At 64.1% G+C, this 16,537-nt stretch overlaps 1 protein-coding gene across 1 annotated transcript in view; it reads right to left on the bottom strand.

The window, feature by feature from the left end:
* Window positions 1-1,395: 1,395 nt before the first annotated feature.
* LETM1 (leucine zipper and EF-hand containing transmembrane protein 1) overlaps window positions 1,396-16,537 on the bottom strand; it is a 25,444-nt gene continuing 10,302 nt past the window's right edge. The window contains exons 4-14 of the mRNA XM_054708617.1: window positions 14,803-14,946; window positions 14,313-14,450; window positions 13,416-13,619; window positions 7,309-7,428; window positions 6,013-6,144; window positions 5,584-5,727; window positions 4,981-5,112; window positions 4,731-4,865; window positions 3,352-3,542; window positions 2,638-2,776; window positions 1,396-2,039 (exon numbers count right to left, since the gene is read on the bottom strand). Of these exons, the coding sequence (XP_054564592.1) occupies window positions 1,890-2,039; window positions 2,638-2,776; window positions 3,352-3,542; window positions 4,731-4,865; window positions 4,981-5,112; window positions 5,584-5,727; window positions 6,013-6,144; window positions 7,309-7,428; window positions 13,416-13,619; window positions 14,313-14,450; window positions 14,803-14,946 (1,629 nt within the window). The 3' untranslated portion in view covers window positions 1,396-1,889. The remainder of the gene's footprint in view (window positions 2,040-2,637; window positions 2,777-3,351; window positions 3,543-4,730; window positions 4,866-4,980; window positions 5,113-5,583; window positions 5,728-6,012; window positions 6,145-7,308; window positions 7,429-13,415; window positions 13,620-14,312; window positions 14,451-14,802; window positions 14,947-16,537) is intronic.

Here is a 16,537-nt window from a genome sequence, read left to right as displayed (position 1 = left end):
CAGGGACCAGTCTGGGTAGGTGTGGGGGACGCAGCACACTCTGCCCCACAACAGGGGACACAAGCCCCGAGCCAGGGCCTGCGCCCCGAAGGCGAGGTCCTGTCCCCCTTCTGCGATGAGGCAGAACCAGCGGGCCACTCAGCTGCCGCGCGCAGACAATCGAGACATCTTCCTGTGACCCCTACTTGGAGCTGTCACAGGAACGTTAACTTGACATTTTAATAAAAACATTATTTCCAAGAAAGGTGATCACACGTGTGAAGCCGGGGCCGGGCGGGCACGTGGGCAGAGCCAGCGCACAGGGGGCCGCGCTGAGCACCACGCCCGGCTCCAGTGACGGCCCCGCGGGGCTGACCAATCCTGACGGTGGGACTCCCCAGGGACCCGTTTCACTGTCAAGCAGGCGCGGCGTGGGGGGCGCAGCACAAGGGCAGGGCCAACAGCCCCCTTGGCCACCGTGTCACCCGACACGCCCATTTCTAGGCCCAGCACGGGCTCCGCCTGCGTCTGGCGTGGGTTTCAGCTGCGGCGGGTAAGTCCGGGACAGTGAACGCAACACGACACGCCAGGGAGCCGGCGGCCGACCCGCCTCAGAAGCGGAGGCTCCGCTAGCAGCCCGCCCAGCGCACGCACGGAGCCCTGCAGCGTGGGGGGCACGCGTTTCTCCCCAAAGCTGCAGGCCACCCAGGAGGGCGGTGGCAGCAGAGGGCACGCGGGGGCCCGGCAAGGCAGCGAGGACGGGGGAGCCGGGCGCGGCGGACGGGCCCATGGTACTGCTCACCGGAAGGACAGCCGCCGTCCCCGGCACAGTGGCCAAGCTCCCGGCAGGCGCAGGTTACAGCTGAAACCAGGCCCGGAAACACGAGACAACCCATCAGCACCACGGAAGCATCCGGAGCGCACACTCACACTGACGGAACCACCCGTGTCCTGTGCAAACGTTTGCATCTTAGGGTACAAACTCGGATTCCTGTGTTGTGTCGGCCCTGCCACGCCCAGGAGCAAGGTCAAGGAACGGAGAAGCTGTCCTTCCCGAGTCCTCCTGTCCCGGAGGCTGGCCACGCCCCTCTATGCCTTTGAAGGGCGGGGGAGCGCTGAGGCCACAGGCCACCTGGCCCCGCCGCCCCCGCAGCCACCTGCCTGAGCGCCAGGTACCGAGGCTGCTGAGAGCAGGCAGCACAGGGGGCCCTTCGCAAGCCCCGGGGGTGCCCACCACAGGCCCGGGAGCAGCCACCAGCCTGCGTCTCCTGAAGGAGCTTGGCCAGGAATTGGAGTGACGGGCACCTGGAGGCCCTGGGGCGCAGGGGTCTCACCCCCGGGGCGTGGTGCTAACAACCCAGATTAGGAGACTCCCTAAAAGCCACCGCAGCACAATAAACACGCCGACAGCAAGGCTTCGTTAGCGGGCCACGCCGTGCTTTACATGAGGGTCACGCCCGAGTCAGGCGGACTGCGAGTCGGTGAAGGGTTAGGTGACAATCAAGGTACAGCGAGAAGAGCCGATACAGACGGAGGCCCGCAGGAGACACCGCCGTCCCGCCAGGCGTGGTTTGCAAGGCCACAGAGCGCTCGGGGCGTCCCTCGGCGGTCAGACAGGACTCGAGACGTGGCCCCGACATTCAGGCGTCCAAGTCCGCAGACCAGTGTCTCCTCCTGAGCTGAGGGTCCACGGGCCGGGCCTCGCCTCCCAGGACACACACCGGGGCGCAGGCCTGTGTGGCCACGCAGACACGCCTCCCCGGGGCGTGGGGATTCCAGACTGACTGACTCTTCGTGGAATGATGAAAATTAAAAATCACTTGATGATGGAAGTTCCTGATTTATTCCAGACAAAATATTGGACGTGTCACTAATAGAGTCGCCTCACAGCAGGAAGGGCCGGGCGGCAGCTACCCCTTCACCTCGGCGGCCTCCTTCTCGGCCTTCTCCTTGGCCTTCTCCTTCTCCTCCACCTTCTCCTCTTTCCCCAGCGTCGCCACGATCTCGGCCACCTGGCTGGTGGAGATGTGAATGTCCGCCTTGTCCACCAGCTCGATCACCTGCACACACGGGAAGGACAGGATTCAGGACCGGCTTCCTCATCCAGCAGGCTGGCGGCCACCAGCACTCGAACCCCACGCTGCCCCACAGGGGCCCTGGGGTCCTCAGAGAACCAGCCTCCCACCCCCAGGGGCCCACAGGCTCCAGAGCCCCAGGGAGGCGACACGCCGCCCAGGGCACGGTGCGTCCCCGGGGCCCAGGCTGCGGGGAAACGCCCATGGGGCCGGGCCTGCCCTGGACAGAGGCTCCGGGCAGAGTGCGGGGTGTGGACATCGAGCTGCTGTGCCTCCTGAGGGCCGCAGGGAAGCGGCGGGTAGCCTGGACGTGCCCTCCCAGCCCCTGCAGCCGGCCAGGCGAGGGCTCCGAATGTGCACCCGCTGGTCCCTCGATTCCCAGCGAAACCACGTCAGCCCCGTGCCCGGCACGGCTGGGCGTGGGCCGGGAGAGCCCGTGAAAGCGCGTGCAGAGCGGCACCGGCGGGCTTCCTCAGGAGGCAGGGCTGCCCCAGCTCCTCCCCTAGGATTGCCCGCACCCTTCCTCCCTGGGGTCCGCCCACCCAGCCCCCGCACCAGCAGCCCTGCCAGGCCTCGTACCCACCTTGACCAGGTCGTTGATGTTGACCTTGCCGTCCTTGTTGTCGTCCAGGGCCGAGACCAGGCTGACGAGCTTGTGCTCTGGAATGTGCTTGATCTGCTTCATGGCGCTGATGAGCTCCGTGACGCTGATGACCGTGTCCCTGGGGGGGGGGGGGGGGGGGGCAGGGAAGAGCCGCCTGTGACCGCCTGCACCCAGTCTCAAGGCCCCGGGCCAGCCCCGCCCACCAACGTGGGGAGAGCCGTCTTTGGACCAGTGAGGGCAGGTGGGCCCACACCGCCCAGCAGGTCAACCAGGAGGGGACGCTGCCCCCATCTGGGGGTGAAGGGTCGCCAACCCGAGGGCAGGACAGCACAGAGCCTGCCCTGGGGGCGCGAGGGTCAGCCACCACCTGGGGGCAGTCATGCTGGGTCACCACGGGGTCAGTGCTGAGTGCTGGGGCCGAGGGTGGCTGAGGCTAGAGGGCGGGGAGTGCGGGGAAGAGGGGAGCTGAGCCGACGGCGGCCTGGAGCAAGGGGCCCGCGGTGGGCGGGGCGGACAGCGGCGCACAGGGACAGAGGATGGAGAGCTGACCGGAGCCTCGAGGAGAAGAGAAGCGGATGGGGGGCAGGGTTTCTGGCCGAAACCACTGGGTCAAGGCAGGGCAGCTGGGCACCACGCTGTGACCGCACTGGTCAGCAGCCCCGAGCCCTCCATCCTGCGTCCGGCCGCACTCACCCCGTGGGCAGGCCCGGGGCGGTGGGGCCCAGCTTGCCAGCCTGCTGGTCCGCCTCCAGCTGTGTGAGCAGGCCGTCGATCTGCCCGATCATCTGCTGCACTCGCTTGGTCAGCCTCTTGCTGGCCTTGGACTCCTCCACCTCCATCTGCTTGCCCGTCTTGGAAAGCTCCTTCTTAATCTCCTGCAAGTCCTGAAGAGAGCAGCGCGTTGGAGACTGTCCCAGGACACCACTCACACGCCGTCCACACTGGGACTGACACACACGTGCTCTGGGCTCCGCAGACCGGAACCCCCTTGTCCGGAAAGGAGATGCGGTCTGCCCGGCACCTCGCCTCCGTGTGTGGAGAGTGACAGACGAGTCCGAGCAGTCAGCATCGCCTCACGCCCCACGCCAGCTGGGGGCGCTGGGGGGGCGCGGGGAGGCGGAACCTGCTTTCTAACGAAGCCTCACCCGGAGGCTGCCAACCTCAAATCAGCCATCTTTTCCCGGGAGAGCTGGGAAGCACGGCTCCTCTAAGTGACTGCTCAGGAAGGAGGAAGCCTTCCCTCAGCGTTAACCAGGCTCCACGGCGCCTGCGTGTGCTTGGCCACCAAGGGGCGGCCGCTCCCGGAGAGGCAGCGGTGTGGGCTGCACGGGGTCCCTGAAGAGGCCTTGGTCAGACCCCTTCCTCTCCAAGGGCCTGTAGGAACAACGTGACCCTTTGGCTTATCAGATACTTAACGGAGGTATTTTTGGAAACTGGTAGAAACCATAGTCTTAGGAGCAAACCCCACAGGCCCCAGCCCTGCACCCTCAGCCCCGGCCCGCACCCTCAGCCCCGGCCCGCACCCTCAGGTCCCGGCCCGCACCTCGCTGTAGGCCTGCACCCTCAGCCCCGGCCCGCACCCTCAGCCCGAGGCCCGCACCCTCAGCCCCCAGCCCGCACCCTCAGCCCGCGGCCCGCACCCTCAGCCCCCAGCCCTGCACCCTCAGCCCCGGCCCGCACCCTCAGCCCGCGACCCGCACCCTCAGCCCGAGGCCCGCACCCTCACCCGAGGCCCGCACCCTCAGCCCCCGGCCCGCACCCTCAGCCCGAGGCCCGCACCCTCAGCCCGAGGCCCGCACCCTCAGCCCCCGGCCCGCACCCTCAGCCCCCAGCCCTGCACCCTCAGCCCCGGCCCGCACCCTCAGCCCGCGGCCCGCACCCTCACCCGAGGCCCGCACCCTCACCCGAGGCCCGCACCCTCAGCCCCGGCCCGCACCCTCAGCCCCGGCCCGCACCCTCAGCCCGAGGCCCGCACCCTCAGCCCCGGCCCGCACCCTCAGCCCCGGCCCGCACCCTCAGCCCCGGCCCGCACCCTCAGCCCGCGGCCCGCACCCTCAGCCCGAGGCCCGCACCTCGCTGTAGTCCTGCACGTCTTCCTTGAGCAGCTCCAGCTCCTCCTTCTCCTTCGTCAGGGATGTCTTCTGCTCCTTCAGCTTCGAGCAGGCGTCGCTGAGGATGTCGATTTCCTCCTTGGTTATCTCCTCTTCCTGGGAAGGAAGCAAAGCCAAGGCCTAGATGAAGGGACTCACTCTGAGGGGCGGGGTCTCAGGCCCTGCACAGGCCGCCCTCCGCCCCCTCCTGGGCGGGCGTGGCGCTGGTCACCTTCACGCCCGTCAGGACGGGGGCCGTGTCCTTCAGGGCCTCGGACGGCAGGGTCACATCCACCACTTCCGGCTGCAGCTCGGCCACGGGCCTCCCCGGGGCAGCTTCCGCCACTTCAGGCGCCACTTCCTTCTGAAACACAGGCCGGGGCCACTCAGTGCCCTCCCCACCGCACCGACGTGCCACTGGCTGGGGGCACACTCGACAGCCAGCTCCGTGACCGTGGGCTCAGGCATCGCCCAGCAGGGTGACCCCTGGTCTCAGTGCAGGCCTCTTCAAACGGGTGACTTAGTGACCAGGGCCGTGCACACAGCCCAGCCTCTCCCGCCCCCCGGCCCTTCCTGACCCCACATGGAGCTGCGCGGGGATGTGCAGATTACACACTGCATGGGCACGCGTGTGGGGAGCTGGAGCCCACCCGGGGCCGGGGTCCTGAGCACAGCCTGGGCGGGCTTAGCTGGCCCCGGGGGCTGCCCGACCGTGCCGACCACTCCAGGAGGAAAGGAGAGGGCCCTGCACAGCCCGCCCCGGCCCAGGCCCGTCCCCGAGGCAGAAGTGGAGCGGGAGCCATGCGGCACCCAGCACCCGGCACCCGGCACTCACCGCGGCCTCCTCCGAGCGCCTCTGCCGCTCCTCCCGGTGCTCCTGCCGGATGGCTGCCTCCTCCTGCAGCGTGGCCTCCAGCTTCGCCTTGTTGTCCACCTGCTCACCCTCCACCTCCGCCGCCTTCACCTGCGCTTCCTTGGCCTTCAGAGAGGGCGCACCTGGGGTGAGCCACAGGCTGCCACCCCAGAGCCCCACCCCCCGTCCCTGACCGTCAGCCCCCAGGCTGGGAGGGCACAGGACGCAATGCGGGGCCCCGAGGCCACCACGTCCCACAGGCCCTGACTGCTCAGAGGACAGACGGAGAGAAGGGGGTGAGTGGGTGGGCGCGAGGGTCCCATGGCCGTGGATGGTGTCGTGTGGTCCCGCCCTCAGAAGCTAGGGGGCCCCTTGGAGCGCAGGGCAGGAGGGCCTCCCGGCAATACGCACCACGATCTCAGGGAGGGTCTGCAGCGTGGACTTGAGCTGGTCGGCGGGCGACAGGGTGTCGGGGAGGTACATGGCCCGGGACAGGATGAGCAGCGACGTGGGGATCTCCTGCTGCAGGTGCAGCTCCAGCCACTGCAGTGGGAGGTCGAGACCTGGACTCACCTGCCGGCCTTGCCCACCCGCACCTGAGACCTGGGCGGGCCCGGGCCCAGGCCCTCTGCCGCCTGCTCTATCTGGTTGGGGGAGGAGGGGGGGAGGGAGGAGGCAACAGCCACAACAGGACTTGGGTGGATGGAGCCGAGTCACTGCCTCGGTTCCTGACTCGATGCCCATCGGTCAGCTGCATGAGGCACCAGAGGACCGAGTTAGCGCCGGCGGCCAGGCCTCCGGGCTCCAAACACCGACGGGACAGATTCGCTGCCAGCCGAGTCTCCGCTTCCAACGGCACAAAGCCCTGACGGCGGTGTCTGTGAACTCCCTCGGCCTGTGCAGTTCACCACCACCTGTGGGCCAGGCTGTTTTAGTGACAAAAATACAACGTTCCAGCTGACACGAGACCCTGACAGGATCTGGACAAAAGCTGGACACGGACAAAACTGAGGTGAGAAGGAACTCAAAGGTCGGGGAGCGATGCTAAGGAGAGCAAGTACCAGAGGAGGGAGGGACGAGAACACGTGGGCGCACGCCCGGCAGGCACAGGGCGGGGCCCGCCACGCACCACACAGAAGACGCGGCCGCCAGTGACGAGCGGAGGCCGGAGCACATCGCGACGGGACCCATGTGCCACGCACGTGCCTCCGCTGGAGGACACGCTGACCCCACGGGAGGGGCCGCAGCATGGCGGTCAGGAGGCGGCCACGGGCACCCTGCAGCTTTACACCTTCCGATGCGGCAGGCGAATCGCCGAGGCCGCCTTCCCGGCGTGGGCAGAGCCGCCCGGGCCTCTGGAAGGAGCAGGGCGCTAGAACCTGGCCTGGGGAGACACGCCCGGGTCTAAGAAGCTACCTCAGCGCTCACCTGCCCGGGTGACGGGAGAAGACAGGACAAGGACCGCACTACAGCCCGAGAGCCGCCCCGGCCTCCGCACAGGGGCGGCACTGGCACCACAGACCGAGTCCCGGCACCCTGTGCGGGCCCCGCCGTGGGAGCCGAAGGCCCAGAGGACACCCATGCGGCCCGGCTGCTGCCCACGAGCCCGCAGGACCTACGAGTCTCCTCCAAGCTTCCCACAGGAGCCCGAGCAAGACTGACGGAAGGCCCCGCGCCATGCCCTGGCCCAGCCGCCCGAGCACGCACCTGCTTCAGCTGGTTCCGCAGGCGGTCTTCTGTGACTCCCAGGGCCCGCATGCCTCGCGCCCGGCACGCCGCCTGCAACTCTTTGACGTTGAGGCTGTCCACGCCCTCCTCTGCAATCAGCTGGAAAAGAAAGTCAATGCTCGGTGCGCTATCGCTCTGAAAAGGCACCGGAGGCTCAGGTGCTAACGGTCACCGCTCGGGACTACGTGACCGTCATAAGCCACTCCCCGCACAGGCTTTGCTAAGTCCCACACCCCACCCAGGCCCCACCTGGCTGGCAGGGACAGGACTGACCGAGGAGGACCCGGGGAAGCGCACACGGCAGGACCAGCCCAAGATCGGCGTTTGGAAGGAGGGCGCCTCCACCCAGGCCTGCGGGGAGGGTCCCAGCACCTGTCCCTGCCCCACAGCCCACCCAACCCACCCCGAGCCGAGCCGGTTTGCTGGACGGGAGAGAAAGGACAGAGCAGAGCGACCATAGGCCCCCAAGACGTCTCATGGCCTCAGCCACCGCTCCCAGCCTGAGGGAGAAGAGGGACAAGCAGGAGTCCCGAGACAAGGACATGGACTGCAGCGCAAAGACGCCTAAAAGGAGGGAGGGGCGAGGGAGGGAGGGGAGAGACAAAGCACGGCAGGTGCTCCCCGTCTGTCCCCACACCCCCACCTCGTGGGCCCAGCGAACCTCACAGTTTCCTGAGGGGGACAGCGCTGCCCCCACCCCGTCTTCTTAAACTTTCATCCTGAGATGAGACAGATGGTGGTGACATCGCACAAAGTGCAGAACAAGATCACAGCCTGGCGTGACAGCAGGCCGGGGGGCGGGAGCCTCAGCACCCACAGGCCCTCCCGCCACCTCACGCCCAGCAGCCCCGAAGCCGCAGCCTCGGGCCGGGTCTTCATTTCTCTGCCATCCGATGCGCGATCGCACACAGGATCCATGTAACTTGCGGGGATTCCATGAGGGCCATTCCCGCAGGCTGCCGGCGTATCCACAGCTTGCTGCCTTTTCGTGCCAAGGAGCACGGCCCAGCACGCAGGCTTGGCTGACACTCGCCCACTGAGGGCACCTGGCCGTGCCCAGCACGCAGCGCTCAGGAAGAACTGCGTGTCTGCTTTCGCCCCATCCTCCCGGGGGTTCTGTGACCCCACTGCGACTTCTCGCTAGTGTTTCTGGGTGCCCTCCTGTGTGTGGACCCTGAGAAATAAGACGCTTACTAAAAAGGACTCCTGGAGATGAGCTGGGCTCAAGTTTTCAAAAACAGCTGAGCATGGCTGGTGTGGCCCAGTGGTTGAGCGCCGACCTATGAACCAGATGAACCAGGTCACGGTTCGATTCCCGGTCAGGGCTCATGACTGGGTGCGGGCTTGATCCTTAGTGGGGGGGGGGGCGTGCAGGAGGCAGCCGATCCATGATTCTCTCATCATTGATGTTTCTCTTTCTCCCTCTCCCTTCCTCCCTGAAATCATTAAAAAAATATATTCAGTCCTAACCAGTCTGGCTCAGTGGATAGAGCGTCGGCCTGCGGACTGAAGGGTCCCGGGTTCGATTCCGGTCAAGGGCATGTACCTTGGTTGCAGGCACATCCCCAGGAGGGAGTGTGCAGGAGGCGGCTGGTCTATGTTTCTCTCATCGATGTTTCTGACTCTCCCTCTCCCTTCCTCTCTGTAAAAAATCAATAAAATGTTTAAAAATATATACCTATTCAAGCCAAACCAAGTCCCAGAGCCTCGCAGCTGTTTCTGCACGGGGCCCTCACAGCGCACGCAGGAGGCCTGCACCGACGGCCCCGCTGCCTGAGCCAGCCCCACCCGTGGCTACGGTGGGCACCACACCCCTGCGTGACCTGTCAGCCTGCGAGTGTCCTCACCCCGTCCAGGGGAACTGGAGGCAGCTCCGTCCTCGAGCCCCCGGCCCTCTTCCCCTCGCTTACACGGAGAGCCACACGCCACAGGCCATCACTCGTGCTTTGACCATCAAACGCCATTAGGAAGACATTCGAGGAGGAGAGCCTGTTGGGCTGATCTGATGTTTCCTTCCTGGTGTTCCAGGGCTCCTCCTATCACTTCCTGTTTAGAAAACCTCCGTCAGGTCTTCGAGGACGTGCCTGCTGGCGACACACCTTAGCTTTCCCTCTTCTGAGAGAGTCTGGCTTCCTCCTTGCCCTTCAGGGAACGTGCTGGACACAGGACGGTGGGCTGACAGTCGGCATTGTATTCTTTGTCCTGCAGGTAAGATGCTGTTCTATTTTCAACATTATTTTTGTCCTTGAATGCTCGTTAGTTTGACTGTGACGTGTCCAGCAGGGTGTGGACTTCTTGGGGTTTATCCTGCCGGAGGTTCCCTCGGTTGCTTACATTCGTAGAATTGAAGGAATGTGGGAAGTGCCCAGCCATGACTTCTCTGAGCACTTCTCTAGCTCTGCCCTGTCCCTTCTCTTTCCGGACCCCACGACACATGTGTTAGAAGTTCTGCAGTAGTCCCCAGGTCCCGGAGGCTCTGACCATTTTTCACTGTCCTCGCTGTTCAGATGTTAAGTCCACGCTTTCCCTTGTTCACGGAGCCTACCTTTCGTCCTGTCCATCCAGGGGAGGGCCCACCACTGAGTTTTCCATGCTGGCCTGCAGCTGGGCATGAGGAGCAGCTTCCTATTGGAAGCCAGGATGTGGAGTGTTACGTTATGAGAATCCGGATCCCATTTCAATCCTCCCTTAGCTGCCCGACAGGGCTCTGGGAGAGTTAAGGGGCGGTGTTCTAGCCAACTTTATAGATTTTGCAATTGATGATCTGGCGTCTGTCGATGGCCCAACCTATTTGCAGGTCCCTGGCAGCCCAGCTTTCGTGGGCGCACAAAATCATCTTCCAAACCCTCTAACCACAAACCCCGACTCTGCCTCACTTCCTGCCCAACCAGCGTCTCCAGCTGCCCCCGCCCAGTGACAACGGCGGCCCCTTTCCTCCCGCCCCCCCTGCTGCCGCTTCCCGCTCGGGGGCACCAAGGCCGCACAGAGGCCCGAGGGGCGCTGTGGCCGTTTCCAGGGAACTGGAGCAGCAGGCTTCCTCCACTGCCCCGACCTCTCTGCGCATCGGCCAGCCCGTAAGTCGCACCCAGGTGCATTCTGGGACAGGTGCCTCGCTGGCGCTGGGAGAGAGGTACTCACTCGTGTTTTTGCTGGGAGGGTGGGTGGGGCTTCCGGATCCCTGGCTGGGAGAGGCAGAGCCTCATTACTGCCCCACCTGGCCTCCAGCACCGGCGCCTCCCGCAGGGGGAGGAAGTGTCTTAGGACTGCCAGGCGGGCGGAGGTCTCGCACCCCGTGGACGGGGGCGGGGCCAGTGTTTCCCGGGGTGTCTGGCTGGAGTCTTCTCTCCCAGGGCGAGCCTGTCCTGTTCTTGGCGGAGAGCAGGCTCTGGACTTGCCAGTGTTCCTGGTCGCCCAAGGCTGGGATCTGAGGGACCAAGACGCACTGTGGTTCCTGGGGTCCCAGGGTCTTCTCCCCACACCGCCGTCTTCCCAGGTTTGCTTCCTGTTTCCTGTCCAGGGAGAGTGCCCACTCCCCCTTCTCGGCAGCGGAGGTCGTTGGGACCTGAGGCACTTCACGGTGAAATGACTTGTCCAAGGTCACAGGGCAGGTGAGTGGCAGGGACTCAACACGGACACCTGCCTGGAGCCGCCTCCTGAGAAGACGGCGCCTCCAGACGGCCCGGCGGCCGCTCTCCGGCAGTGGACTCCTGAGCACGCCCTGGAGAGTGCACAGCGGGCCGAGCCGGGCCTCTGGCCCCCACACACTCAGGACGACGGGAGGGCAGTTGCCCTGGGAACCGGAGAAGCCGGGGACCACAGGGCACAGGCACGCCTGGAGCCGGAGCGCCGACAGCCAGGCTTCGGGGCAGAGCCTGGGGGCTGTGAGAGCAGGGAGAGCCTGGGGGCTGGGACGGACCGAGCCGCCAGGGAGTGAGGGAGCTGGCCATCCGGGAGCCGACGGGCCCAGCGGCGTGCGCCAACGCGGAGCAGGCGGGGTCCAGGCCGAAGACCACTGCTGAGAGGCAGGCTAAGCAGCAGCAGGAGTCCGGGGGCTCAGTCCAGAGAGGTCAGCGCAGGAACCCCCTGGTGTCGGGCCTCACGCTAAGCGGGCCCCGCGGAGGAGCTGGCAGAGCCTTGCGCAGCAGGCGGGTACCCAGGCTGTGCTAGGGGAGCTCCAGGCAGAGGGCACCCCGGAAGCTGGGCCAGCCCTGGGGTGATGACCTTGTGGGGGCTTCTGGAGGAGGACCACACCACCCGGAACCTCTCCCTTCAGACAAGGTCTCTATTTGAAAAGCTAAAGACGACAAACAAGCCGAGCCAAGAGAGCAAACCAACCGAACCCTCTGCTTCGTCTGCTGTTGGAATAATTAGACGTGACCTAAGGCGAGCGTGCTCAAGAAAACAGACAGCAGGATGGACGGTTTTATGTGAGAAATGGAATCTTAGAAACGTCTGGCGTTGAAATGAGGAACTCAGAAGAGGGTCTAAGAGGAATTAAACCCATGCCCTGGCCGGGCGGCTCAGCTGGTAGAGCATCACCCTGACACACCAAGGTTCAGGTCTGATCCCCAGTCAGGGCCCATACCAGAGTCAACCAATGAAGGCTTAAGTAAGTGGACAGCAAATCGATGCTATTCTCTCTCAAATCAATAAATGAAAAAAATTAAAGAGTAATTAATTAAACCCAGAAGTACAAAAGGACATAAAGTACAGAGAAGAGTGTGAGGGACAGGACATGGTACAGAGAGGAGGGGAGGGGAGGGGAGGACTTAGTGAGGTGGTGGGAGCACTCCGACCTGCAGACAGGATAATGGCACATCATCATCCTAAAATGGCTACAATGAAAACACGAAGAAAACGGCAGCGCTGTCAGCTGGCCCCTTCCAAGAAGAGCAGCAGCCCGCCCAGCCCTGAGGCAGCCTGACACCAAAGGCAGGCAGACCCCCACGCGGCAGGCACCGAGAGGAGTGGTCACCGGGCGCTGGTTCAGGGAGGAGACGTGGGCATGGAAATGGGCAGGAGGGCACGAGGGGGGGGTGGCTCCTCGAGGGGCCTGAGGCAGGCGTGCAGGGAAGCCTCGGGAGGAGCCAGCACTGGCAGGAGCCGAGTGGGCTGTACACTCCAGGGAAACTGCCCAGTGACAAGCACGTCACCGGCTACCAGAGGGGTGGGACGACAAGACAACACTTGGTTCCTCAAAACAAGGCGAGAAAGGAGGCCGGTGTCACATACACAGACTGCGGACTGAGCAGGCATTAAAGCCAGACGACAGGCGTGTGGCAGATGGAGGACTCGGGAGCTGGAAAGGAAAAGCTGGGAAATAGGGAGCAGGCATCAGAGGTTTCTCAGGCAAGAAGAGCTACTGGAGAAGAGGGCTGTGCCATGAATTCTCCTCGAAGCACCTCGGGGCGCACAGCGCAGGGCCCGGCTGTGGGCAGGCAAGTGGGCCTGGGAGCCCTGGTCGTGGGCAAGGACTTGCTTCTGACTTCCTGCCTGTTACTCAGAGGCCCAATTCCCGGCCACTATTTTTAAGGAAATTATCAGAGATCTTGGGCAAAAATCCACATTAAAAGAAATCTGCCCAGTCAGTGTGGCTCAGTGGTTGAATACTGACCTATGAACCAGGAAGTCATGGTTCAATTCCCAGTCAGGGCACATACCCAGGTTGAGGGCTCAATCCCGTGTGGGGTGTGCAGAAGGCAGCCAATCGATGTTTCTATCTCTCTATCCCTTCCTCTCTCTAAAATCAATAAGAATATATTAATTTAAAAAGAAAGAAACGTATTGGAGTGGTGTTTAGGGCAGCAGAAGGCTGGCTACAGTAATGAACAAGTTATAACGCACGCATCCGAGGGAGCATCAGCCAGGCATTAGAACGCGCCTTCCCATAACACGGGGCAACATGGGAAGGTCCCGATGCCACGCCAGGTGGGAAGCCACGTGGACGGCCCAGCCCAGCATCATCTATCCCAGCAGGCACCACGCACGTGCACACCAGGTGGGCACAGCCGCAGTGTGAGGCTGACGGACCACCCGTGATCCACCTCCTACGGCGAGGATGGCCCGATCTGGAGGCCGCCGCTCACCTTGTCGTCCGCCTTGATGGAGCGGAGCCGCATGGTGAGCTGGAAGCGCAGGAAGTTGTTGGTGCCCATGGACTGCAGCTCCAGCAGCTTGCACAGCGCCACCAGCTGCGGCCGCGTGAGGTTATCCAGGGTCAGCTCGTCCTCAAACAGTTTGGAAAAACGAATGATTTCCTCATTGCTGGGTCTCTCCCCGGTCTCTCGGATCTGCAGGAGCAATGCTGAGTGTTACCCATGGCGGGGGCTTGTTCCCTGAGCATGCACAGGCATGCGCACACACACGCATGCACCCCTCCCAGGCCCAGGGGCCACTCGCCCCAAGTGAGGAAATGAGGAGGACAGGGGGCTGGGGGTGGGGGACTGCCTGGACTATCAGGCACCACCTCGGAGCAGTCCCTAAGACTCAACCCCGAGGGCAGCCCAGCCCGGAGGGTAGGCTGGCGACTGGAAGAGGCCCGGCCTCCCCCTGCTGGGAAGGAGGCCCTGCCCCTCTCCCCACCTCAGCCAGGGCTCAGTCCATCCTCTCCCCTGCCCACCTCCCCCCCGCCCCCTTGTCACACTGCAGGGTCTTAGGTTCCTCATTTGCCAAACTCTCCCTCGCCTGGGGCTGCTGCAAAGTTGGAGGCACAGGCAAGTAACTGAATGACAGCAGGTTCAAGTTCTTGGAGAGGTTCAACCTGCGTGGGGAGGGAACCTCCATAGACCCTGGGCAGCAGCTGCCGCCCGCCCGCCTGCCCACGGGGGGGCGGGGGAGGGGACAGGAGCACCCCCTGCTGCTACAGTAGAAAAAGGGAGGATGGCAATGAGGACCACTCCCCAGGGAAGGCAGGTGGCCCGAGGCTCTAACCAGCACTAAGGACAGTGGGCTGAGGCCACAGGGGCTCCGGAGCATCAGGGCACCTTCTGGAAAAACATGGAGAAGTCTTTGGTGGCGCTGCCCGTGGCCGCCTTGTTCTTCAGGGCCATCTCCTCAATGGTGTCCTGGAGGAACTTGGCCAGCTCCAGCTTGACCCGCAGCTCCTTCTTCAGCCTCTCCTCCTGCGGGGCAGAGACGGGCGCTATCCTCTGCCCAGACCCCCCCACACACCACCCACCCCCCCCCCCGAGCTGGGCTGGAGCGCCTCCTCCAGCTCGTCTCACACTGCGACCAGAGCGGGGCTGCAGAGCGCACACACGGCGGGCGTGTCCCCAAAGACCCACTGACCCAACAGACAGGGCCCGCAGGCTGGGGGCTGGCCCGCATCCCACCCCACGATGGTCTCAGCCCGGCCTGAAGACACGGGTCCAGAGAGACCAGGGTCCAGACACGGGTCCAGCCGCGCCGCCGCCCACCGCCCGCCGTGTGGCGATCACGAAGGAACACGGCGCCGGCGCACGAGCAGCGCCTCACCTTGATGGACTGGGTCTCGAACGTGGACGGCAGCATGTTGGGGAAGAGCTTCACCACGACGGGCAGCAGGAACTCCATGAACGGCACCACGACGAACACCAGGAAGGGCACCAGGCGGAAGAGGTCGGCGCAGATCCGGAGGAACTGCCAAGAGCGGCGAGGTCAGAGTCACGGTGCGCGTCCACGCCGCGAGCTCCAGGCCACAGGCGACCCACAAACTCGGGGCGTTCTCTCGGCCGGGCCTTCGGAGAGCTGGCTGGGAGCTGACCCACGTGCGGAGCAGCCCCCAGCACCGGGGCCTCCGGGACCCTCCCCCGAGGCCCTGACCCGGGACCCAGGGTCCTGCTCGGAGGGAAAGCTGAGGCACACGCAGTGCTGCCCACGGGCTGGCCTGGCCGGACGAGAGCAGCTGAGGATTGGCGTTGCCGCGCACTGCTCTGGTTTTTCCTGAAAGGGTTCGATTTAGGACTCGACTGCACGGCAGTCATTAGAGAACACCCAAGTGCCCCCCCAACATAAACACATGCCGCCGCCGCCGCCACCACGAAAGACGTGGCCCCTGGAGGTCGTCAGAACCCCCCAGGCGAGCGCGGCTTCCACTCCCACCGCTGTGGCCGGGCCAAGGCTGCCTCTCCGTGTCCTCACCCCAAGCCCGATGGACCCGTCTGCAGGCCTCTGGGGAGATGTCACGTCTGGAAACATCTCCCCGCTGCTGGGTTTGGGGGCTGCGCTCCCGCTGAGAACGTTCCCGAGCGAGGGCTGCCCTTGCTGGGCAGGGCCAGGAGGGAGCCGCGAGGAGACACGGGCGGCAGGCCCACACCCACCTCTCCCCCAGGTCACGCAGCCACGGTTCTTCCCAAGTCTCTACCGGATGCTCCCAAAGCAGCGACTTCCTCACTCACACCCATCTCCCCGCTCACGCCATCTCCCGCTCACCAGCTTTGCTTCCTTTTCCTGACATTCATTTTTCTATTTATTATCAAAACAGACGCGTGGACCCTACGTTTTTCACTTGTTTACAACGCATCCTTGTTCTTATTTTGTGCTCGAATGGCCCCAGTTTTGGTCCTGGGAAGGCCCGTCCAGTGGGTGACTGCGTTGTGTTTTGTTGTTGTTGTTAATCCTCACCCACGGACACTTTTCCAGTGATTTTTAGAGAGAGTGGGAAGGAGGGAGACAGAAACATCCATGTGAGAGAGACACGCTGATTGGTTGCCTCCTGCAGGTGCAACTGAGGATGTGCCTTGACCAGAATCAAACCTGCAACCCTTCAGTCCTCGGGCCGATGCTCTAACCACTGAGCCCGGGCTAGGGTCAACTGTGTGTTTCATAATAGCGCAAATTGTCTTCAATGAAGCAGCAGAAACCCTGTGACTGCCACAGCAGAACGGGACAGGGAGAGGCAGAAGAGAACCTGAGCCACCCAGCCTTATCTCGTGATTCCCCAGAAGGCAACGTGCATGGTAACCCGTGTCCAGTGAACACTCACTAGGAAATTCTAATCCAATCATCTTCAAATCACCCATCTGCACCCTCCTCACCAGCACCCCTTGGGCCCCAGCCAGCGAACACGCCTATGCTGTCAATGGGACCCTGAGCGCAGCATAAAGCCGGAAGCCAGTGCTCACAGGTCCCAAGCAACCCCAGCTGTGACCGAGGCCCACCTTCTCACGGAGGAGGACACTCCTGTGCTCTCCTCGCCTCCGAGGGCCCAGAGGGCTGGAGGCTGCCCCTT

This window comes from Eptesicus fuscus, chromosome 2, assembly GCF_027574615.1.
Source record: "Eptesicus fuscus isolate TK198812 chromosome 2, DD_ASM_mEF_20220401, whole genome shotgun sequence".
NCBI classification, from domain to species: domain Eukaryota; kingdom Metazoa; phylum Chordata; class Mammalia; order Chiroptera; family Vespertilionidae; genus Eptesicus; species Eptesicus fuscus.
Note: the sequence above shows the minus strand (reverse complement) of the source record. Positions and strands in the feature narration are given on the sequence as shown.